The 22,934-nt window shown below is 41.9% G+C and overlaps 1 protein-coding gene across 1 annotated transcript in view; it reads right to left on the bottom strand.

Annotated features, from left to right (window-relative positions):
- Positions 1-22,934, bottom strand: part of VTI1A (vesicle transport through interaction with t-SNAREs 1A) — a 139,788-nt gene that overhangs the window by 72,638 nt on the left and 44,216 nt on the right. Inside the window, exon 4 of the mRNA XM_044274546.1 lies at positions 10,202-10,279. Within this exon, the coding sequence (XP_044130481.1) occupies positions 10,202-10,279 (78 nt within the window). The remainder of the gene's footprint in view (positions 1-10,201; positions 10,280-22,934) is intronic.

The following is a 22,934-nucleotide window of genomic DNA, read 5'->3' on the forward strand; positions in this document are numbered from 1 at the left end:
CTTTTAAAGCCACATCTAAGACGCAATCATCAAGTAGAGGGGAATGGCTCGGTGGAAGTCGGTTACAAAGGAGGAAAAAAAGAAGGTTTTAGCCTCCGAATTCTTTATCCTCTAGACTTACACCCAGGCGCCCCGTCTCATGGAGACAAAACCGCTGCTATTCTTGGTGGTGCCAGGGATAAGTCTCTGGCCTGTCCCACAAAAACAAACTGACATGAAGTGGGCATAGCGGCCACGATGAGGTGCCCAGTGGCATATAAAAGCATTGTTCCGGCGCACAGCGGTCACAGTGTAGCGGTTAAGTGGTGCAATAGTCTGTGACACCACAGTGCCGTCAGGATGCTTAGTCCAACCTATAAAATCAACTTATTTTTTCATATTTTTTTATTTATTTTTTGCCTCTTTTTGCATGTAGTTCCGGCTCAGCCTATTCCTGCCAGGTGCTTGTGAACCAAATCCTGGTATTCTCAGATTACCCTCTGCAAATAAAGCCTCGAGCGAAGCACATTTATCCAACTTCTTTCTCATACAGTTCATTCTCGTCTTAATGACGACCAATGGGGACAAGATTGAGGTTTTCAGTAAGCAAATTATTGCAGCTCTGCTGCTCCAAAATAGACTTTAGGTCAGGAGATGGCAAGCAGCTCAGCTGGAGTTTTAGGAGCAGCAGTCAAAAAAAAGAAGAAAAAAAAAAAAAAAAAAAGCTACAATTCCCGTAATGAGCGACCAAATGGAGTGAAGATATCGCGGCGTACAAAATACAACCTCGACTATCGTATCAGTCCGTCAAGGTCTTAAAATCCTCAAATTCATTTTATGTCAGAATTTCTGAACAGAATGATCTCTATATAAAGAGAAATGTAACAATGTAAATCTAAATGCAAAAAAAAGTTAAACAAAAATCTGATTTTGACAACATAAACCGACAAAGCTTAAGATTATGACTTGGAATGAAATATCAATTTTAAATTATAATGATAATTACAGAATTAAATATAAAATTTTGTGCAAATCGATGTACAAAAAAAAACTAAATAATAAGTCTTAATAGATCAGTAAATGTAGCCTACAATATAGAACAGAACACATGTTACAAAAGTCAACTTTACTGAACCAATTACATTACAGAAAATTATTAGAAAACCAATAGAGTTGACAGAATTTTTATCTGCTAACTATATATAGATGGTAGATACCGGAAAATATTTTTACTTTTACACAAATCTGAAAATTCGAGCTACGATCAGTTTCCTTTGTTGTTTTTAACACTTTTTAAGCCACGCAGTCGTCGCCCCACAGTTATGAACCGATCTCTATCTCTGTCCTGCATTCACCAGACTCGAAGAATGAACTGCATTTTGTCATTTTACAACCCATTTCAAATATTATATTTTCTGGGGAAATTCTTCTAAAAAGGGTTAATAAAAAAAATGGGTATTTTTTTCCGGCGATGGCTTCATGACACTGAAGTCTTGCAGGCGCAGGCTCCGCGCCTCAGTCCTGTGCACACAAACGTGTCTCACGTTTTGACAGATATTTATTTTCATTTTTAAGAAATGCTAATTTTCCGGCGGCAATGATCATTTTCAGAGCGATACGGGTAAACGCTGGGTACGGTCTCACTCATCAGCGAGACAGCTCGCAGTGTTTACATCGCCATGCCTTACTTGGCAACACATATTCAACCACATTCAATGGTCTATAAGAGACATCAGGATGTTTTCCAGACACCCCCTCCTCGGAGAAAAAAAATCTTTATCTTATTTGTGCTGGGTGGCTGAATTTAAGCCTTTTTTTGCGGGATTTGTTACTAAGCAAAGTAGCAGAATGCTTCTCCTTTATCATTGTAATCAATGGCACATACAAATCGTATACGAAAAAATAACACATGCAAAAACAAAAAATCTGTATTTTTGTTTCCCATGGTATCGAATGCAAAGTAGTCGCCACTAACTTAGATAAAAAGCCAGAAGGTTCATTTTGCTACTTTTTCCAATATAAAGGTTTTTTTAATTTTTTTTTTTATTCCCGTTGACGCGGAACTTGATGCAAGGGGTAATCTGTTTCTTTGTAGACTTGGGGAGAAGAAGAAAAAAAAAATCTGGTTTGCGCTGGTTTGAGCCAGTAGAATCTCTGGTGGTTAAGCCGTCTGCTGTGACTAAAATCAAAACCTGCCGCGGCGTGTGCGTTGGGGTTGGAGGCGCACGCACGTGACTCCCCAAACCACCGAAAACACATAAAAAAATAAAAAAACTGATAATGTGAGGAGCATTCCTGCCTGCATGCTGATAACAAATAAATGCTGAACTCCATTAAACGCCCCTTCCTTATTATCGCGGGTCGAACAGACAATTTTCTGAACTTATGATGGCTGTCTATTTACTTCTCTATAAACCCTCGCCGTGCGTAGAAGAGATTTGAGCTGGCTAATGATCTTCTCTGCCGGGGCTATATGAGATGATACCGGCCTTCTTCAGATCTCAGGGAATTAAATTGACCAACTTCACCCGCCAGCTCTGTAGCTGAAGACTGGCGTACTTTGTGCTCAGCGAGCCAAATCTCACACCAAAAGAATGGAGCCGGCAAAAATTAAGTATCTTGTGCGATGGCAAATGTGGGGGCCCCTAATCTGTATCTGCTTTAAATATTTGACAATCACAATATCATGGTATTTGTTAAAAATAAATAAAAATTTAAAAATTTGCTGCAGCCAAGAAGTAATTGCAAAAAGGCCATTTCCAATCTTAATTAGTATTTAATATTTGGCAGGTATTAGTCTTATTTTATCATCGCTTTTAGTATTTATGATTCACATGGCTTCTCAAAATTGTTTATTTTTGACAAATACAGAAATAAAAATTGCCAGCAAACGCCATGAAAACTTACTGATTCTATACATTCTTGAAGTTATGACTTTTCCACATTCTCATAATGTCACATAGTTAATATGGTTGAAAGAAGATAGAAATTCATCAAGTTCAACTAAGGGATGAGGTGGGGACGCGAATTAATAAATTGATTTTAGATGTATTTTCCTATTTTATTTCTTTCAAAGAATATTTTTGGCACTTGGAAAAATATGATCTATGGTATAAACATTGAAATGATTTTAGTGTGTGTGTGTGTGTGTGTGTGTGTGTGTGTGTGTGTGTGTGTGTGTGTGTATATATATTCTCCATAAACTGTAATTAAATAAATAAAAAATTGCAGTCAAAATAAAAATAAAACCAATAATTAAAAATGTTAAATTTACTGACTATAGGGATTGTAACCGGATGGACCAATCTTGCAGAGCGAGGGGCTGAGGCACCCGCCATCTCTATTTCTGAGATACGTGGAAGAGGAGCTGCCGTTCGCTTTATAGAGAATATGTCTGAAAAGTCTGAAAATCTCCCAGGTTTTAGCTGTAAGGACATTTACATGACTTTTATGTAATCGATATGGATATGATAATTAGTATAGACAAATGTACATGTTTTTTTTTTATTATTATTTTAGATTTTTTTTAAATGTTTAAAGTAAAAAAAGATTTAAAAAATGAACAAAAAAAAAAGAATGGAAATCAGATTTTTTTTGTTTCTTAACAGTAAAAATGTAATAATACTATATAAATATAATATATATATATATATATATATATATATATACACACACACATACACTTCCCTAAAATACAGTATGTAATTTATAATTTACGGAGACACCCTAAAACATGATCTATCATTTATAACACAGGGATAACTTCACTGTAATTTAATACATAAACTTTAGTATAGATAATGCTGAAATAATATATAACTTGTAACGAGAGTCTCCTAAAATATAATAAATCATTTACGATATAGGGATGCACCAATGCAGTATAATATACAACAAAAAAATGAATATTTCCCCATCCTATAAAAATATTAGACATCTCACTATAATAATCTATAAAAAAGGGATTCTTCCCTTTAACATATACAATACTGATACTCCAATATAACACAATTTATGATATGCAGATACTCCCTAAACTATAGAAAAACTGTCCTCCAATTTATTTTATAAAAATGATACCTGTACAGTAAATAATTTATGGTATAGTAATACAACCCTATAATGATATACACTACAGTGATACTGACCTGCAAAAAATCCAATCTATAATCGGAAGACAATCCCCCATAATATAATCCATGCATAGAAAAGCGATTCTCCCTACTCTGCATGGACCCTATGATACACACATACCTATAATAATCTATATTATAGAGATACCATACAATAATATTGTAATACAATAGAGAACTATTCCTCTATGATATATTAATACTCACCTATAGTATAATTTAGAATGTATTAAAATATATCATCTGCAATATACAGCTAGTACCCTATGATATAATTTATACTAAAGTGATAACTCCCTGTAATATAATTTGTACTATAGTAATATCCCAGCTATAATATAGAGATACTCCCCTATTATATAATCTGTACTATAGTAATACTGCCCTGTAATATAGTCTATAATATACAAATACTCCCGTATGATATAATTTATACTAAAGTGATAACTCCATGTGATATAATCTATAATATAGTTATACTGGTTTATGATATAATCTATACTATAGCAATACTATCCTGTAATATAGTCTATAATATAGAAATACTCCCCTATGATATAATCTGTAATATACTAATACCATCCTGTAATGTAATCTAAAATATACGGATACTCCCCATAATATAATGTATACTATAGTAATACTTCCCTGTAATATAATGTATAATAGAGAAATATTCCCCTATGATATAAATCGATAGTATAGTAATACCTCCCTATAATATAATCTATAATATAGAGGTACTCCTCTATTATATAACCAATACTATAGTAATAGTTCCCTGTAATATAATCTATAATATAGTGATACTCCCTATGATATAATCTATACTACAGTAATACTTCCCTGTTATATAATGTATAATATAGTGACTCTCCTATTATATAATCTATACTATAGTAATACTGCCCTGTAATATAATGTATAATATAATGATACTCCCTTATTTTATAATCTATACTATAGTAATACTGCCCTGTAATATAATGAATAATATAGAGATACTCCTCTATGATATAATCTATACTATAGTAATACCTCCCTGTAATATAAATGTATAATATAGAGGCAATCTGCTATGATATAATCTATACTATAGTAATACCTCCCTGTTATATACTGTATAATAGAGGCACTCGCTCTATGATCTACCTGTATGATATAACCTATACTATAGTAATACTGCCCTGTAATATAATGTATAATATAGTGATACTCCCTTATTATATAATCTATACTATAGTAATACTGCCCTGTAATATAATGTATAATATAGAGATACTCCCCTATGATATAATCTATACTAGTCTATAGTAATATAATAGAGATACTTCCCTATGATATAATCTATACTATAGTAATACCTCCCTGTAATATACTGTATAATAGAGGCATTCCCCTATGATATAATTGTTACTATAGTAATACCTCCCTGTAATATAATGAATAATATAGAGATACTCCTCTATGATATAATCTATACTATAGTAATACCTCCCTGTAATATACTGTATAATATAGTGATACTCCCTTATTATATAATCTATATTATAGTAATACCTTCCTGTAATATAAAGTATAATATAGAGGCAATCTGCTATGATATAATCTATACTATAGTAATACCTCCCTGTTATATACTGTATAATATAGAGGCACTCGCTCTATAATCTACTGATATACCTGTATGATATAATCTATACTATAGTAATACTGCCCTGTAATATAATGTATAATATAGTCATACTCCCTTATTATATAATCTATACTATAGCAATACCTCCCTGTAATATAATGTATAATATAGTGATACTTCCCTATGATATAATCTATACTAGTCTATAGTAATACCTCCCTGTAATATAATAGAGATACTTCCCTATGATATAATCTATACTATAGTAATACCTCCCTGTAATATACTGTATAATATAGAGGCATTCCCCTATGATATAATTGTTACTATAGTAATACCTCCCTGTAATATACTGTATAATATAGAGGCACTCCCCTATGATATAATCTATACTATAGTAATACCTCCCTGTAATATAATAGATACTCCCCTATGATATAATCTATACTATAGTAATGCCTCCCTGTAATATACTGTATAATATAGTGATACTACCCTATGATATAATCTATACTATAGTAATACCTCCCTGTAATATACTGTATAATATAGTGATGCTACCCTATGATATAATCTATACTATAGTAATACCTCCCTGTAATATACTGTATAATATAGAGGCACTCGCTCTATAATCTACTGATATCCCTGTATGATATAATCTATCCCGTCGCCACGCTCAGTCACACGTCACATAACCCGTTCTGGGGTTCGGTCCTGGGAAGGATTTTTACACCCGACGACTAATAACTGAACATCTAGTGGGATCCGCCTCCCTGGGCGCCGAACGCTTTGTTCCGTTGGATCCCTGCTGGATTATGATGGAGATGAAGCCTCAATATAATGGTTATTACACACAAGAAAGATCCTCATAAGAAAAAGAAGAGATTCCTCCTCATATTACAAGGCTCCATCATCAGAACACTAAATGAGGGAATTGCCATTTAAGCAATAAGGAGATGTAGTAATTGTCCTGCCTGTATGGCAGTGGTCCACAATCTGTCCTGAGACTACAACTCCCAGCATGGCTGCAGATAATGATTTAGCGACCCTATCACATCATAGTAAATAATCCAGGGGGCTGACATCTCTGCGCTATAAACATTACCAGGGGAAATCTGCTTCTATTTAGCGGTGATGTAGCGTGTGCGTGATGTGTTATGACATGTATGTAAATCTATGAGGTCACAGTGTGGGTCGGGGGGCGCCGTGCAGGGTGGTGTGGGTGCTGTGCAGCGCAGTGCATGTGATGAAGCCGATGGGCATCTGCATGCAGAACTCGGCACAAATCTAGATTAGGGAATTGCATTATGATCTATTACCTAACTGTAATGACTGGGAGGCAGAGGATTCGGGAATTGCACAGTATCTTCCCTGCAGAAACCAGACACTGCCACAAGCCCAGAGAGGAATATTTAGGGAGCTGCTCCGCCATTTCTAATGCAGTATTATTGTAATATGCCTGCAATAAACTCTCTGGTGGCGCCCCCTGCTGCTGTATTCATAGGTGGACACACATGCTCAGTAGCTTCCCTGCTCCCTTCCCCCGTCAGTGCAGGCGTAGTGATCTCACAGTGAAGGCACCTTTCATTCACCCCCATTTCAGGGCATTACAGGCCAGATGCATTCCTAGGGTGTTGTGCATACGTGAGGGACACATTTCTATGTGGTGAAGAACATGCAAAGAGGTATCGCCCAAGGAAGAGATCCATCTCGCCAGCGCCACCTCTTGGAAGCAGCTCCTGACGAGTTAAAATTCAACTTTCTGACAAGCTTTGGCATTTGACAAGGGAATATGTCCGGACCAGAAATCCCTCTGCTGTCAGATGTCTAGAGGTCCCCCTATATTCCCTTGTAAAGTCGTATTTTAACTCGTCGGGAGCCACTTCCGATAGGTGGCGCTGGCGAGATGGTTCTCTTCCTTGGGCGGTACATCTTTGCATATTTGATTCCCATGGCGCATTCACCTCCATACCCCGGAGAACTTCCAGTAAGACTCTTCAAGAAGATTCAGCACCCTGTCTATGTGGTGAAGGAAAGGGTTAACAAGAGCTAACTGCAAAGAGTCCCGATGCTTGATGAGCTACTGCCCACCCATAGAAAGGGAAGCGAGTCCTGCAAATAAGCAGAGGAGTAAAAACGTTGTCCATGTGTGGGAGAACCCCTTTAAGGATATGCTGGTTGTGTCACTTTGTAATCAGGCCCACAGGGAAGTTACTGCACTTTATTTACCCTCGAAGCAGAAAACGCTGCAGCTAAGGGTCAGTTCGCTTGATGCCGTCGATAGCAGTTTTTGCTGCAGATTGTGACAATCAAGTCAGAACAGGATCTGACTGCAGGGTGTGAATAATAATCTGGATAATTAGTGCTCTCATCTGGGGTGACTGGAGGTGCTGCCAGCAATGCCAGGGAGGCAGTGGGCATCACCGTCCAATCACCGGGATCTTTACAGAAGAATAATTTACATTGTAGCAAACACTGATGTAAACAAGTCAGAATGTAACAAAGTATCGAAAAACAAGTGATAAGAGACATTCCAGCGACCTCCACTGGGTGAACTCACACTCTGCAGATTTCTGTCTCACCACTGGGAATCCAGCAGGTACAACCCCATTCACATGTAGGCAACAGATCTTCCCATTACAGAAATCTGCCGTGTGTGAACACACTCTTGGAGGCCTTGGTTCACAGGCTGATTCATGATGGAGGAGAAGAATAGAAAAATCATTCTATACACAGAGAAGGGCATCCAGAAAAGATCCTGCGCCCTCCATGGTGGCCGCTATGTAAGCGAGCGGCGGTGAGGAGAGCCATGGATTACTATAGGGAGGGTGTGAGTGATGAGGACGGGGATCAGGAGCAAGAACTGTGGAGGAAACCTGCACTTCATCTCCACAGTGGATCACAGATTCACCTGCTCCACCGGAAGCTTAGACAATACTAAGATGAATTCACAGATGAACAGAACATTGTGTAACGTCATGTCTTATCTGTTCTGTACAATCTTGTATATGAAATAACTGTACTGTGTATCAGCGGGTGTTCTGGAGGACGGATCTGATGATCCACCACAGTATATAGTAACCACTGAGCCATCTAAATAACACGGTGCATGTGTCTAATTCTAAATGTATATATGTCTATATATCTATACATAGATGTGAGAGAGATAGATATGAAACAGATAGATAAATATGAGAAAGATAGATCGATAGATGATAGATATGACATAGAGAGATAGGAGATGGATAGATAATAGATAGATAGATGATAGATATGACATAGAGAGATAGGAGATAGATAGATATATAATAGATAGATAATAGATAGATAGATAGATGATAGATATGAAACAGATAGATATGAGAGAGATAGGAGATAGATAATAGATAGATAGATAGATAGATAATAGATAGATAGATAGATATGAGATAGATAGATAATAGATAGATATGAGATAGATAGATCGATAGATGATAGATATGACATAGAGAGATAGGAGATAGATAGATAGATAGATAACAGATAGATAATAGATAGATAATAGATAGATAGAAATGAGATAGATAATAGATAATAGATAGATAGATAGATAGATATGAGAGAGATAGATAGATAGATAGATAGATAGATATGAGATAGATAATAGATAATAGATAGATAGATAGATAGATAGATAGATAGATAGATAGATATGAGATAGATAGATATGAGATAGATGGTTTTCTAAGAATTTATTTCATTGTATTCTTACAGAATACACGCAGCCGTGAAGTGTGAGATCTTCTTTATCGTTACATTATATTACGCGGTATAATACACGGGGTAGCGGGTAACAGACAGTACATCTGATGTAAGACACAGATGGCGGGCGTCTCGGAGGAGTTTCCACTTTTCCTTCTAATTTTCCTCTCTTTATTATTGGGGGGAATAACTCTTTTTACACTGAAATGCAGACACGTGGGGTGTGGGTCTGACACTGGGGTACGTCTATGTGCCGGGCATCTACATGAGAATATATCAGAAAGAATACAGGACGGCCGAGAACATGAAACTAACGGCTGGACGGGCTCCTTTCAATGTGGCGCTACCCCCCGTCGATCTTCGAGCATCTACTGGTTGGCGGCGTCGCCCTGTGTTGATTTAATTATGATATCAAAGTGCATTTCGGGGTTATTAGATCTCTTTTTTATTACATGTACGTGGAGCGAGGCGGTGGTCTTCCTCATCAAATTGTGTCCTAGGTGGCAACTCCAAAAATAGGCCGAGCAGATGGGGGGCAGCGGTAATGAGACTGGGCACTGAAGGGTTAACGGCAGGGGTTTGATGAAAATCTCAGCTTTGCATTAAATAACATCACTTCCACATGAGCTGCTGCTAATGCGGTTATCCCGTGCGCCAGCCCTTCCGTCCCCGGCCGTCGCCCGCTAGCTCTGGCAGATTAGCGTCCTACCTGGCTCTCTGAGGAGCTGCCATCGTCCCCCAGAAGCTCGTTCCGCACTTCGTCACTGTAGGCGATCCGTGACCTTTTCTGCAAAACAAAACAAAAGGAGAGAAAAAAAAAAAAGTGTTAGGAAAAGAAATCTTGGAGTGAAATGTGAAGAGGAGCGGGGTGTTTCCGACCCTGGAGGGCCCCCTAATGGATGTCTATCGGATGCAATCTGAGAGATTGCGCCTGCTAGGAGCGGACTGATTCATGTCTGTCCAAAACCAGCGGGACGATTTGGTGCTACAGAAGGCCGTGCCATTCAAAGGTATGCCTGCCAGCAATGCAACTGTTGTTGGGGAGGCTGTTCAAAGCGCCGGCTCCGGCTTAACAGCTTCCCCTGGAATATTAACCTCACGCCTCACAAAAGAACGCTGCACTGTCCAGCCGGCCCGGTGCTGGGAGCGGCCGACCGGCAAGACTGTCATCTCAGAACACATTGCTGAAGATTCTGACAGTATTCCACAGCGACATGTAAAATAACTTCTCCGATACTTCTGCTGTCCTCCAGTCACAGCCAAAGCCGCAAAAACTGCACCACTCCTGATCACAGGTTGCTGCTGCTCTACCTCATTTATGTCAATGGACCTGAGCTGCAATGCCAGATACAGCCTACTTGGGGGCGCTGTTCAGCGAAAAAGGATTGGAGTAATAGGTCTACTAACGGATCCGGAAAAACATATTTCCGTTCGCTAGTGTGAAAGTACCCTTAAAGGCTACGTTTTGGAGGCAATTATTGTGTACTATTGCATTTTACTAATTTTTGCAAAAAAAATGATTTCCAATTGGCCTTTTTTTGTAACTGTGTGACTGGTACTATCACTTTCTGCTGGCCATCTAATAAACCTTATCTCTAAACTACTAAGAAGTCAAAAACACTTTTCTAAGACACATTCTTAAGATAAGAACTGAGCTTTGATGAATGTTATGTCAGAGAGCAGAGATAAGGAGCCCGTCAGCTCCCCAGATGACGGAAAAGATCCACAGGCTTCTGCTTCAGCATCTCAGCTCTGTACAGAAAAAGGATTCCATGTTGTTAATAAAGACCAATTGAAAAAATGATTTTTAGCTTCTCAAAATAAGTACAATAATAAAAAAAATTGCCCCCAAAGGGCTACATAGCCTTTAAGAGCAGTAAAGCCAGGGTAACATCCTATCAATCAGTGCCTCGTGCCTCAACCTGCTCCTGGATTGCTGCTTTCTTACTGAAGTATGATTGGATGATGCGCCTCCTGTGACTGGTTTCTTATGCCATTACACATTTACCTGCACACATTAAGGGGGAGAAGGGTATGTGAGCAGCAGAGTGATTTCTGCTCCCCCCCCCCCCCCCCCCCCCCCCCACTGTAAAATTACATACAGGGGGTGGCACCGTCACTGGAAAAGATCTCACCCCCATATAACAGACTGGAAATGTTGTGAAAGACACCCAGGGATTAACAGTCAGAAAAGTTTTGGGGAAGACGAATTGCATCATGTGACTTTGTTCTCTTGCTAAACCAAACAGTATAGAAGTAACCGACGCGACTTCAAGTGATTTACACATGATTGACTCCTGCAGTGCATCAAATCATGTCACTGGAATGCACCAAACGCAGCAGCTCTCCCCCCTAGCAGCAGCTCTCCCCCCCTAGCAGCAGCAGCTCTCCCCCTAGCAGCAGCAGCTCTCCCCCTAGCAGCAGCAGCACTCCCCCCCTAGCAGCAGCAGCAGCTCTCCCCCCCTAGCAGCAGCAGCAGCTCTCCCCCCCTAGCAGCAGCAGCAGCTCTCCCCCTAGCAGCAGCAGCAGCTCTCCCCCTAGCAGCAGCAGCAGCTCTCCCCCTAGCAGCAGCAGCTCTCCCCCTAGCAGCAGCAGCTCTCCCCCTAGCAGCAGCAGCAGCAGCTCTCCCCCTAGCAGCAGCAGCAGCTCTCCCCCTAGCAGCAGCAGCAGCTCTCCCCCCTAGCAGCAGCAGCAGCTCTCCCCCCCTAGCAGCAGCAGCAGCTCTCCCCCCCTAGCAGCAGCAGCAGCTCTCCCCCCCTAGCAGCAGCAGCAGCAGCTCCCCCCCCTAGCAGCAGCAGCAGCAGCTCCCCCCCCTAGCAGCAGCAGCAGCTCCCCCCCCTAGCAGCAGCAGCTCCCCCCCCCCCTAGCAGCAGCTCTCCCCCCCTAGCAGCAGCAGCAGCTCTCCCCCCCTAGCAGCAGCTCTCCCCCCCTAGCAGCAGCTCTCCCACCCTAGCTCTCCCCCCCTAGCAGCAGCTCTCCCCCCCTAGCAGCAGCAGCACTCCCCCCCTAGCAGCAGCAGCTCTCCCCCCCTAGCAGCAGCAGCAGCTCTCCCCCTAGCAGCAGCAGCAGCTCTCCCCCTAGCAGCAGCAGCAGCTCTCCCCCTAGCAGCAGCAGCAGCTCTCCCCCTAGCAGCAGCAGCTCTCCCCCTAGCAGCAGCAGCTCTCCCCCTAGCAGCAGCAGCAGCAGCTCTCCCCCTAGCAGCAGCAGCAGCAGCTCTCCCCCTAGCAGCAGCAGCTCTCCCCCTAGCAGCAGCAGCAGCTCTCCCCCTAGCAGCAGCAGCAGCTCTCCCCCTAGCAGCAGCAGCTCTCCCCCCCTAGCAGCAGCCCACAACTGACCAATTTTTCGTTAGATAATAGTTAATGAGCATTCGCATGAACGCTCATTAGTGATCATCTGGCAGTGTAATACTGCCGCCGATTGCCCGGAGCGAACACTTGATCATCGGACAATTCAAATCTTTTGACATGTTTAACAATTATCGTTTGCCGGCGGCAGATCGTGGTGCCTAATAATAATCTGCTGCCAGCAAACCACTAGACAGCATGGGGACGAGCGGTGGCCTAGTGATCACTCCTTCCCATGCTGCGGAGGAGATCGCTGCACGTTATAGCAGGCGATTGCTGGGAAGGAGCGCCTCACTCCCGATAATCGCCTGCCACATCGGGCTGTGTAATACTGGCTTATCGTAGGAAAACCTTCATCACTGCACAGTGCTAAGATCTGCAACTTTCAAATGTAATTTGTGTTTTAATCCCTTAACATAGTTAGTCCTCTGCTTGCTCCCAGTGAATAGAAACCATTGTTTACTTTCAGAGAATGAATCGCAGTCATACCACGATGACATAGCTGCTCTACAATAGTTATTAGAGATCTGTGCCTTAATGAGTTGTGAACCCGTGTGACATTACAGGACGGAGTTTCATCCCCCTGGAAATGAGCAATGAAAGTTTTCATTCACTGACAAAAAGCAAAGATCATGAAAACTGAGCAACTAATATGTGTTACCAAACAAGCACCAGAGTGCGTTATCTGTGGTGTTACATAGGACTGCAGGTACTTGGAGAGTTATTACAGCAGGGCTTATGACAAACACGGCACCGCTATCCCCGGAACTGATGGAAATAAGGATAAATTGATGAATTCTGTCTCAGGACTAATAATATGATGGTAAGGAATGAAAATTTGATAATATTTCTGTTAATAAAAAGGGATTTCTATCGGATTCCCTCGCACACACGTGTTACGTTCCTGCACGGCTAATTTAAAGGGACAATGGCGAGTTTTTCATGTGACGTTTCCTGCGGCCTATTTCTCACTAACTGCGCCAGGCGCGTCTATTAAAGGCTATAAAGCCCTTTAAACAGGCGGCGGAATCAGAGGCGCCTTTAATTATTCATTTCATCACGATGGGAGGCTAACACACCCGGCAGTACGCAAGAACATCATATGGAGATTGTTTTTGTTTTCTGCCTTTTCTCCAAAAAGCGAACAAATTGGCAGCGACTTCTCAATTATACGAATCCATTTCATTTTTTTTCTGTTTCTGGAACATGAAAGGAAAAGGAGAAATTACAGCGGCATTCCCGGGTCAATAAAAGGTAATCAGCCAGAGAGTCGTCCTCCACAATAAAGATAAGAGCTCTGCTGCAGAACATGAATGCGGCCTCCAGACGGAACCGGTACAGCCCCTAATACGGCCGGAGAGGTCTCGTCTGATGGGGCAGGAATTAAAGGGCCGATATCGGTCCAGAATGAGACAGACGCTGGGCACTGACAGGAGGAGAAACAGCTGGAAACATCAGGAACGCAGAGGAAATCACTGGGAGGAACGGCCGGGTGACGGGATGTGGGTGTGCGGGTGCATGTGTGGACAGAGGCCGACACGTCTGTGCAGGGTGTGTGGTATATATGAGGTTTATACACGTGCGCACGCATCTCCGGTAACATGCGTCCGGTAACGCAGACGGATATTTATCAGGGCGTACAGTGCACGTGTCTGCCGGTGGGTTACATACAAATACTTCACACACGTCTCACACAACATATGTACATAATATATATTAGGTGATATATAATACAGTGTATAAAGTATATAATAATGTATATACAGTGTATATAATGTACAGTATATAATGTAACACATAATGCATATACCGCACCTTATATAATGTATATAACGCTCCATATATAAAGTATATAACGCACCGTATATGATGTATATAACGCACCGGATATAATGTATATAACGCCCCGTATATAATGTATATAACGCACCATATATAATGTATATAACGCCCCGTATATGATGTATATAACGCACCGTATATAATGCACCGTATATAATGTATATAATGCTCCGTATATGATGTATATAACGCCCCGTATATAATGTATATAACGCACCATATATAATGCACCGTATATGATGTATATAATGCTCCGTATATGATGTATATAACGCCCCGTATATAATGTATATAACGCAATGTTTATAACGCACCGTATATAATGTATATAACGCCCCGTATATGATGTATATAACGCACCATATATAATGTATACAACGCACCGTATATGATGTATATAACGCACCGTATATAATGTATACAACGCCCCGTATATAATGTATATAACGCCCCGTATATAATGTATATAACGCTGCGTATATAATGTATATAACGCACCGTATATAATGTATATAACGCCGCGTATATAATGTATATAACGCCCCGTATATGATGTATATAACGCACCGTATATGATGTATACAACGCACCGTATATGATGTATACAACGCCCCGTATATGATGTATATAACGCCCCGTATATGATGTATACAACGCACCGTATATGATGTATACAACGCACCGTATATGATGTATATAACGCACCGTATATGATGTATATAACGCACCGTATATAATGTATACAACGCCCCGTATATAATGTATATAACGCCCCGTATATAATGTATATAACGCTGCGTATATAATGTATATAACGCACCGTATATAATGTATATAACGCCGCGTATATAATGTATATAACGCCCCGTATATGATGTATATAACGCACCGTATATGATGTATATAACGCACCGTATATGATGTATATAACGCACCGTATATGATGTATATAACGCACCGTATATAATGTATACAACGCCCCGTATATAATGTATATAACGCCCCGTATATAATGTATATAACGCACCGTATATAATGTATATAACGCACCGTATATGATGTATACAACGCACCGTATATGATGTATACAACGCACCGTATATGATGTATACAACGCACCGTATATGATGTATATAACGCACCGTATATGATGTATATAACGCACCGTATATGATGTATATAACGCACCGTATATAATGTATACAACGCCCCGTATATAATGTATATAACGCCCCGTATATAATGTATATAACGCACCGTATATAATGTATATAACGCACCGTATATAATGTATATAATGCTGCGTATATAATGTATATAACGCACCATATATAATGTATATAATGCTCCGTATATGATGTATATAACGCCCCGTATATAATGTATATAACGCACCGTGTATAATGTATATAACGCACCATATATAATGTATATAACGCACCATATATAATGTATATAACGCACTGTATATAATGTATATAACGCCCCGTATATAATGTATATAACGCACCGTGTATAATGTATATAATGCTCCGTATATGATGTATATAACGCCCCGTATATAATGTATATAACGCACCATATATAATGTATATAACGCACCATATATAATGTATATAACGCACTGTATATAATGTATATAATGCTCCGTATATGATGTATATAATGCTCCGTATATAATGCACCGTACATAATGTATATAATGCTCTGTATATGATGCAGAATGTATATAATACACTGTATATAACGCACTGTAGGCTACCTCACCGCTCTCTTCCTGTGCAGCTATTACTTTCACACCATTTTCTAGACATCAGGAAGATAATAAAATATCAACACAACCAAAACTAGAGACCGAACGGGACTACACTTACATCATACACTACTATATATTATACACTTACATCACACACTACTATATATTATACACTTACATCACACACTACTATATATTATATACTATTACATCATACGCTGCTATATATTATATACTATTACATCATACGCTACTATATATTATATACTATTACATCATACACTACTATAAATTCTACACTATTACATCATACACTACTATATATTATATACTATTACATCATACACTACTATATATTATATACTATTACATCATACACTACTATATATTATATACTATTACATCATACACTACTATATATTCTACACTATTACATCATACACTACTATATATTATATACTATTACATCATCACACTACTATATATTATATACTATTACATCATACACTACTATATATTCTACACTATTACATCATACACTACTATATATTCTACACTATTACATCATACACTACTATATATTATATACTATTACATCATACACTACTATATATTATATACTATTACATCATACACTACTATATATTCTACACTATTACATCATACACTACTATATATTATATACTATTACATCATACACTACTATATATTCTACACTATTACATCATACACTACTATTCTGAGCAGCAGCTAATATCCAGAGTACCCGCCATGGGCAGCACGGACAGCAGCTAGACGGGCCCGGAGTGACTCCATAAGGTCCTGGTAGGTTGTCGCAGGTCTCTGGATCCAGGCTGACTGCAGAGCATCTCACAGCTAGTGGAGGAGGAGTGGGGGGATCCATAAAGCGAGCAGGACCATCAAGGTGATCCCACAGATGATCAATTGGGTTCAAATCGGGGAAATTAGAGGTCAGGGTAGCACTTGGAAGTCTAGGTCCTGTTCTTCCAACCAATGTCGGACATTTCTAGCCGTGTGACATGTTGCATTGTCTTCCTAGAAGATCCCATCCGCCCCGGGAGACAATCAGCAAGTATGGATCATGATGTACGTGATCTGCAAAGATGTATTTATACCGATTGAGAGTGCCTTCCACATGGATGAGTGGCCTAGGGAATGCCAGGAAAACCTTCCCCCGACCATAACAGCGCCACCGCCAGCTTGGGTTCTTTGGTGTTTCTCTGATACCGCAATAAAAACTGAAGCCCTTTCTGCCGATGCAGCTTTGTTATCAGAGGCGCAGTGACCGTCCGTCTGCTCCGGAGCCCCATATGCAGTTGTTGTGTTAGACACCTGTCTGGTGCCCCCTGGTTCATGTTGGTGATGAGCTGCTCCACTGTAGAGCGTCAGTCCGCCCTCGCGCACCTTCATAGCGTATGTGCCATTTGTCCACTCAAGATACTTTCACCACAGCAGCACGAGAACAGTTCATAACATGCGCAGTGTCAGAAATACCAATAATCATCCCATCCTACAACTCTGATAAATCTCCCCAGCAATGAGGATATGTGTGCAGACAGCCTATCACACCTTATATACCCACCGAGGAATATGTGTAAAGACAGCCTATCACACATCTTATATACCCACCGAGGGATATGTGTGCAGACAGCCTGTCACACCTTATATACCCACCGAGGGATATGTGTGCAGACAGCCTATCACACACCTTATATACCCACCGAGGGATATGTGTGCAGACAGCCTATCACACACCTTATATACCCACCGAGGGATATGTGTGCAGACAGCCTATCACACATCTTATATACCCACCGAGGGATATGTGTGCAGACAGCCTATCACACATCTTATATACCCACCGAGGGATATGTGTGCAGACAGCCTATCACGCATCTTATATACCCACCGAGGGATATGTGTGCAGACAGCCTATCACACATCTTATATACCCACCGAGGGATATGTGTGCAGACAGCCTATCACACACCTTATATACCCACCGAGGGATATGTGTGCAGACAGCCTATCACACCTTATATACCCACCGAGGGATATGTGTGCAGACAGCCTATCACACACCTTATATACCCACCGAGGGATATGTGTGCAGACAGCCTATCACACACCTTATATACCCACCGAGGGATATGTGTGCAGACAGCCTATCACACACCTTATATACCCACCGAGGGATATGTGTGCAGACAGCCTATCACACACCTTATATACCCACCGAGGGATATGTGTGCAGACAGCCTATCACACACCTTATATACCCACCGAGGGATATGTGTGCAGACAGCCTATCACACACCTTATATACCCACCGAGGGATATGTGTGCAGACAGCCTATCACACATCTTATATACCCACCGAGGGATATGTGTGCAGACAGCCTATCACACATCTTATATACCCACCGAGGGATATGTGTGCAGACAGCCTATCACACACCTTATATACCCACCGAGGGATATGTGTGCAGACAGCCTATCACACCTTATATACCCACCGAGGGATATGTGTGCAGACAGCCCATCACACCTTATATACCCACCGAGGGATATGTGTGCAGACAGCCTATCACACCTTATATACCCACCGAGGGATATGTGTGCAGACAGCCTATCACACCTTATATACTCACGAGGGATGTGTGTGCAGACAGGCTATCACACCTTATATACCCACCGAGGGATATGTGTGCAGACAGCCTATCACACCTTATATACCCACCGAGGGATATGTGTGCAGACAGCCTATCACACACCTTATATACCCACCGAGGGATATGTGTGCAGACAGCCTATCACACCTTATATACCCACCGAGGGATAAGTGTGCAGACAGCCTATCACACCTTATATACCCAGCGAGGGATATGTGTGCAGACAGCCTATCACACACCTTATATACCCACGAGGGATATGTGTGCAGACAGCCTATCACACACCTTATATACCCACCAAGCCAGCTCACCACATGGCTTCCTTCATGAGCTACACGCTGCTGATCTCGAAAGTAGGAAGTGGGCAGAATAATGGGACTCAATTGTGTATATGCCATTAAAATCAAATGATGGCGCAAATGGCGGCTAGGGATGAGCGAATTGACTTCAGATGAAACATCCAAAGTCGACCCGCATAAAACTTTGTTCTAATACTGTATTGGCCCAGATGAGCCGAAGTTATTGCTTTGTGAAGTCTCGCAAGACTTTGTGCAATAACTTCATAAATTAATTTGTACTGTAACTAAAAAAAAATAAAAAATCGGAACACGGGTTCGGTTCCAAGGTACTACTTGGAACTGAACCCGAGTTCGGGAAATGTTTTTTTACAGTACAAATTAATTTATGAAGTGATTCCTGCTCCATACAGTATTAGAACGAAGTCTTATGCGAATCGACTTCGGATGTTTTATCCAAAGTCGATTCGCCCATCCCTAATGGCGGCAAATGCAAGTGACCAAAAGCAGCAAACGTCAGAGACCGTAGGGACAGAACTTTCAGCTCCTTCATACTCTGTTGTGAGGCTTGAGGTGCAGAGATTAGATTGGTGGCCCCAATGGTGAGAAGATTGAGGTTCTAATTTTTGCACAGCGCTGCTAAACACGTTGGTGCTACAGACGGCGCACATTCACCTGCGATACACGGCAGGGGATTAACTCACATTTCAATACGGGAGAACGTCTACATGTTGGATGCCTTTAGATTTCAATGCATTGGGATAAACGACATTTGAATCGAATGGTCAGAAACACGTCAATTCGCTCCACATAATTGTGGAAAATGTGAAAGCAGCGACTTCCGCACACAATGCCGTACGTTGCGCTACCTGATATTACTGGCGATATATACGGGCTGTGCCCTTGATATGAACAATCAATCAGGATCGGCGGCCACACAATGAGCCACGAGCTGCCGCCTGCCTTTATGTTATAGACACAAGGTCAGAACTAATGTGCATTTCAACGACTCCAGAGGAAGAATACGACCTAAAGCCTCTCAGCCCCATCATCTCTCATTCCACAGGTAAAAAATACGCTTTTTGTGAGGATCCGTGGAGCCCCCAACCTGCTCAATTTTGCTAATCAAACTCGCTGACAGCCCAAACAACCCATCTAACGCGGATAATTAAGAGAAACTGCGGAGGAGGGGGCGGCGGGAGGTGGGGGGCTGTAAGAAGCACCCGAGGTTCCCGCTTCATAACTATCAGCTGTAGATAAATCTGTACTTAGACCAAAATGCAAAGGCTGATGATTTCTGCTGGAGAGAAAATGTCACAGAAGCAGGAGCAGCTTGAAGGAGCTCGATTCATAATGCATTTTATAAATAGTTAATGTCTCCCATACATAAGCCGGGCTGCAAATCAAAAAATTGTCAACATTTTTAGTCCTAGTTGTCAGTTTTTGCTGTCGACTGGAGCTTTGTGTGCGTTTCTGAAGCCGGGAGGAGGCTTGTAATTCCAGGCATTTTCTCTATATAGCTTTAAGAGCTTCTTCAGCCAACTTTCTTCCCCCCGCTAAGACTGTGGCAGATGTGACGGAAGGGGGAGAAAAGTTTTCTGTTTCCTTGTTAAGACTTTATTTTTATGTTTCTTCCTAGCAGAGTAGGTGGTGTATAGGAGGGGAGGTCTGAGCGGGGGAGACAGCCCCTTCTAATGTCAAGTGGCCGCCGACACTAGGAGGGCGCTCACCTTCACTCACTAAAAACAGGAAAGCGATATTCGTGCCAGCGACGTGCTGAATGCAGAAACGGTAAAGTACTGCAGAGCTGTGTGCGCAGGGAGAACATGCAGAACAGCAATGTAGTGTGTGCAGCGATAAAAGTGTGTAAGACCTGCAGTGTTGGGAAAATATGCAGTGTTGGGAAAATATGCATCATTGGGAAAACGGGCAGCGCTGGGGGAAAACGGGCAGCGCTGGGGGAAAACGGGCAGCGCTGGGGAGAAACGGGCAGCGCTGGGGGAAAACGGGCAGCGCTGGGGGAAAACGGGCAGCGCTGGGGGAAAACGGGCAGCGCTGGGGGAAAACGGGCAGCGCTGGGGGAAAACGGGCAGCGCTGGGGGAAAACGGGCAGCGCTGGGGGAAAACGGGCAGCGCTGGGGGAAAACGGGCAGCGCTGGGGGAAACGTGCAGCGCTGGGGGAAAACGTGCAGCGCTGAAGAAAAACGTGCAGCGCTGAAGAAAAACGTGCAGCGCTGAAGAAAAACGTGCAGCACTGGGGAAAAACGTGCAGCGCTGGAGAAATGCACAACCCTGGAGAAATGCGCAGCGCTGGAGAAATGCGCAGCAGGAGGAAATGTGCAGCGCAGGGGAGTAGATTAGATTTACTATGGCAACTTCATCACCACCGGCCCTACGTGCATTGACAATAACCGAGGCAGCCATACTTGTCGCATAGATGTGACCCTCTCCTGAATTACCCACTGCTATTGGGGGGTTATTTTTCCCTCCTAATTCCAGATTTTTTTGCAGTTATATTTTTGGCTATCGCTTGTTGGGCGCCGGGGTTGCCTTCCCTTTAACGTTCGCTATGATATAAATAGTCCTGACACCAGGCTTTATCTGTGCCGCCATCACTGTGTACTCTGGCTATGGAGACGGCCATGTTATGCCTCATTCAAACGTCACTGATTCACGGACGTGTGCTGTACGTGTTCTCCATGGACGGCACACGTCCCTATGCATTATAATGTGTATATTCATACAGCCGTGTTTTAGCACGGTCCGTGGGTCTGCGGTTTTAGCACGAAAGCCTGCTCTTTTTTTCTCTGTGTTCATGGGTCCACCATGCCCATTACAGTCTATGGGTCTGTGAAAACCGCGGATGCAACACGGATGCCATCTGTGTTTTACAGACCATTAGGAGGAGACGCTATGAAAATTAACTTGCAGCCTAGCAGTGTCCGTGAAAAAACGGACACACAGACCAAACACGGATCCTTCACAGACATCTTCACGGATGAATCGCTGACCATCACGGACTATTTTACACTGTATTCTATCCATTCGCTCCGGTGATCGTCCATGTCCCACCTGTATGGGGTGGAGGTGCAGTTCATGGGCCTGGCGTATCTCATATATACGTGACACGCTATAAGCTCTCCATACCCTATATAATCTGCGGTGGGTGTTGAATGCCCCTTCGGTGCCACCACGTGAGAAATGAAGTATTGCACAATGTCCACTGAAATCAACAGACTGTCTGTATAGGGTAAGGACACACTGGGTCCTCCTGTAGGACCCTCTTTCCTGCAGCTAATAAGTGAGGGTCCTGAATGGAAGACACTGGTCAATTAACTCAGAATTCCCCAAAACGATACTGAAAATGAGTTTTAATAACCAGAAGAGCCCCTTTATTTGCACAGAGCTGGGTGCTCCGCCACATCTCTGCCCAGCTTGAATATGCTAATTCTCCTTACCTTTTCATAACCAGTTCCAGCCGCCATCTGTCAGACGCCGTCCCTTATAATAC

The sequence above is a fragment of the Bufo gargarizans genome, unplaced genomic scaffold, assembly GCF_014858855.1.
Source record: "Bufo gargarizans isolate SCDJY-AF-19 unplaced genomic scaffold, ASM1485885v1 original_scaffold_1808_pilon, whole genome shotgun sequence".
Classification (NCBI taxonomy): domain Eukaryota; kingdom Metazoa; phylum Chordata; class Amphibia; order Anura; family Bufonidae; genus Bufo; species Bufo gargarizans.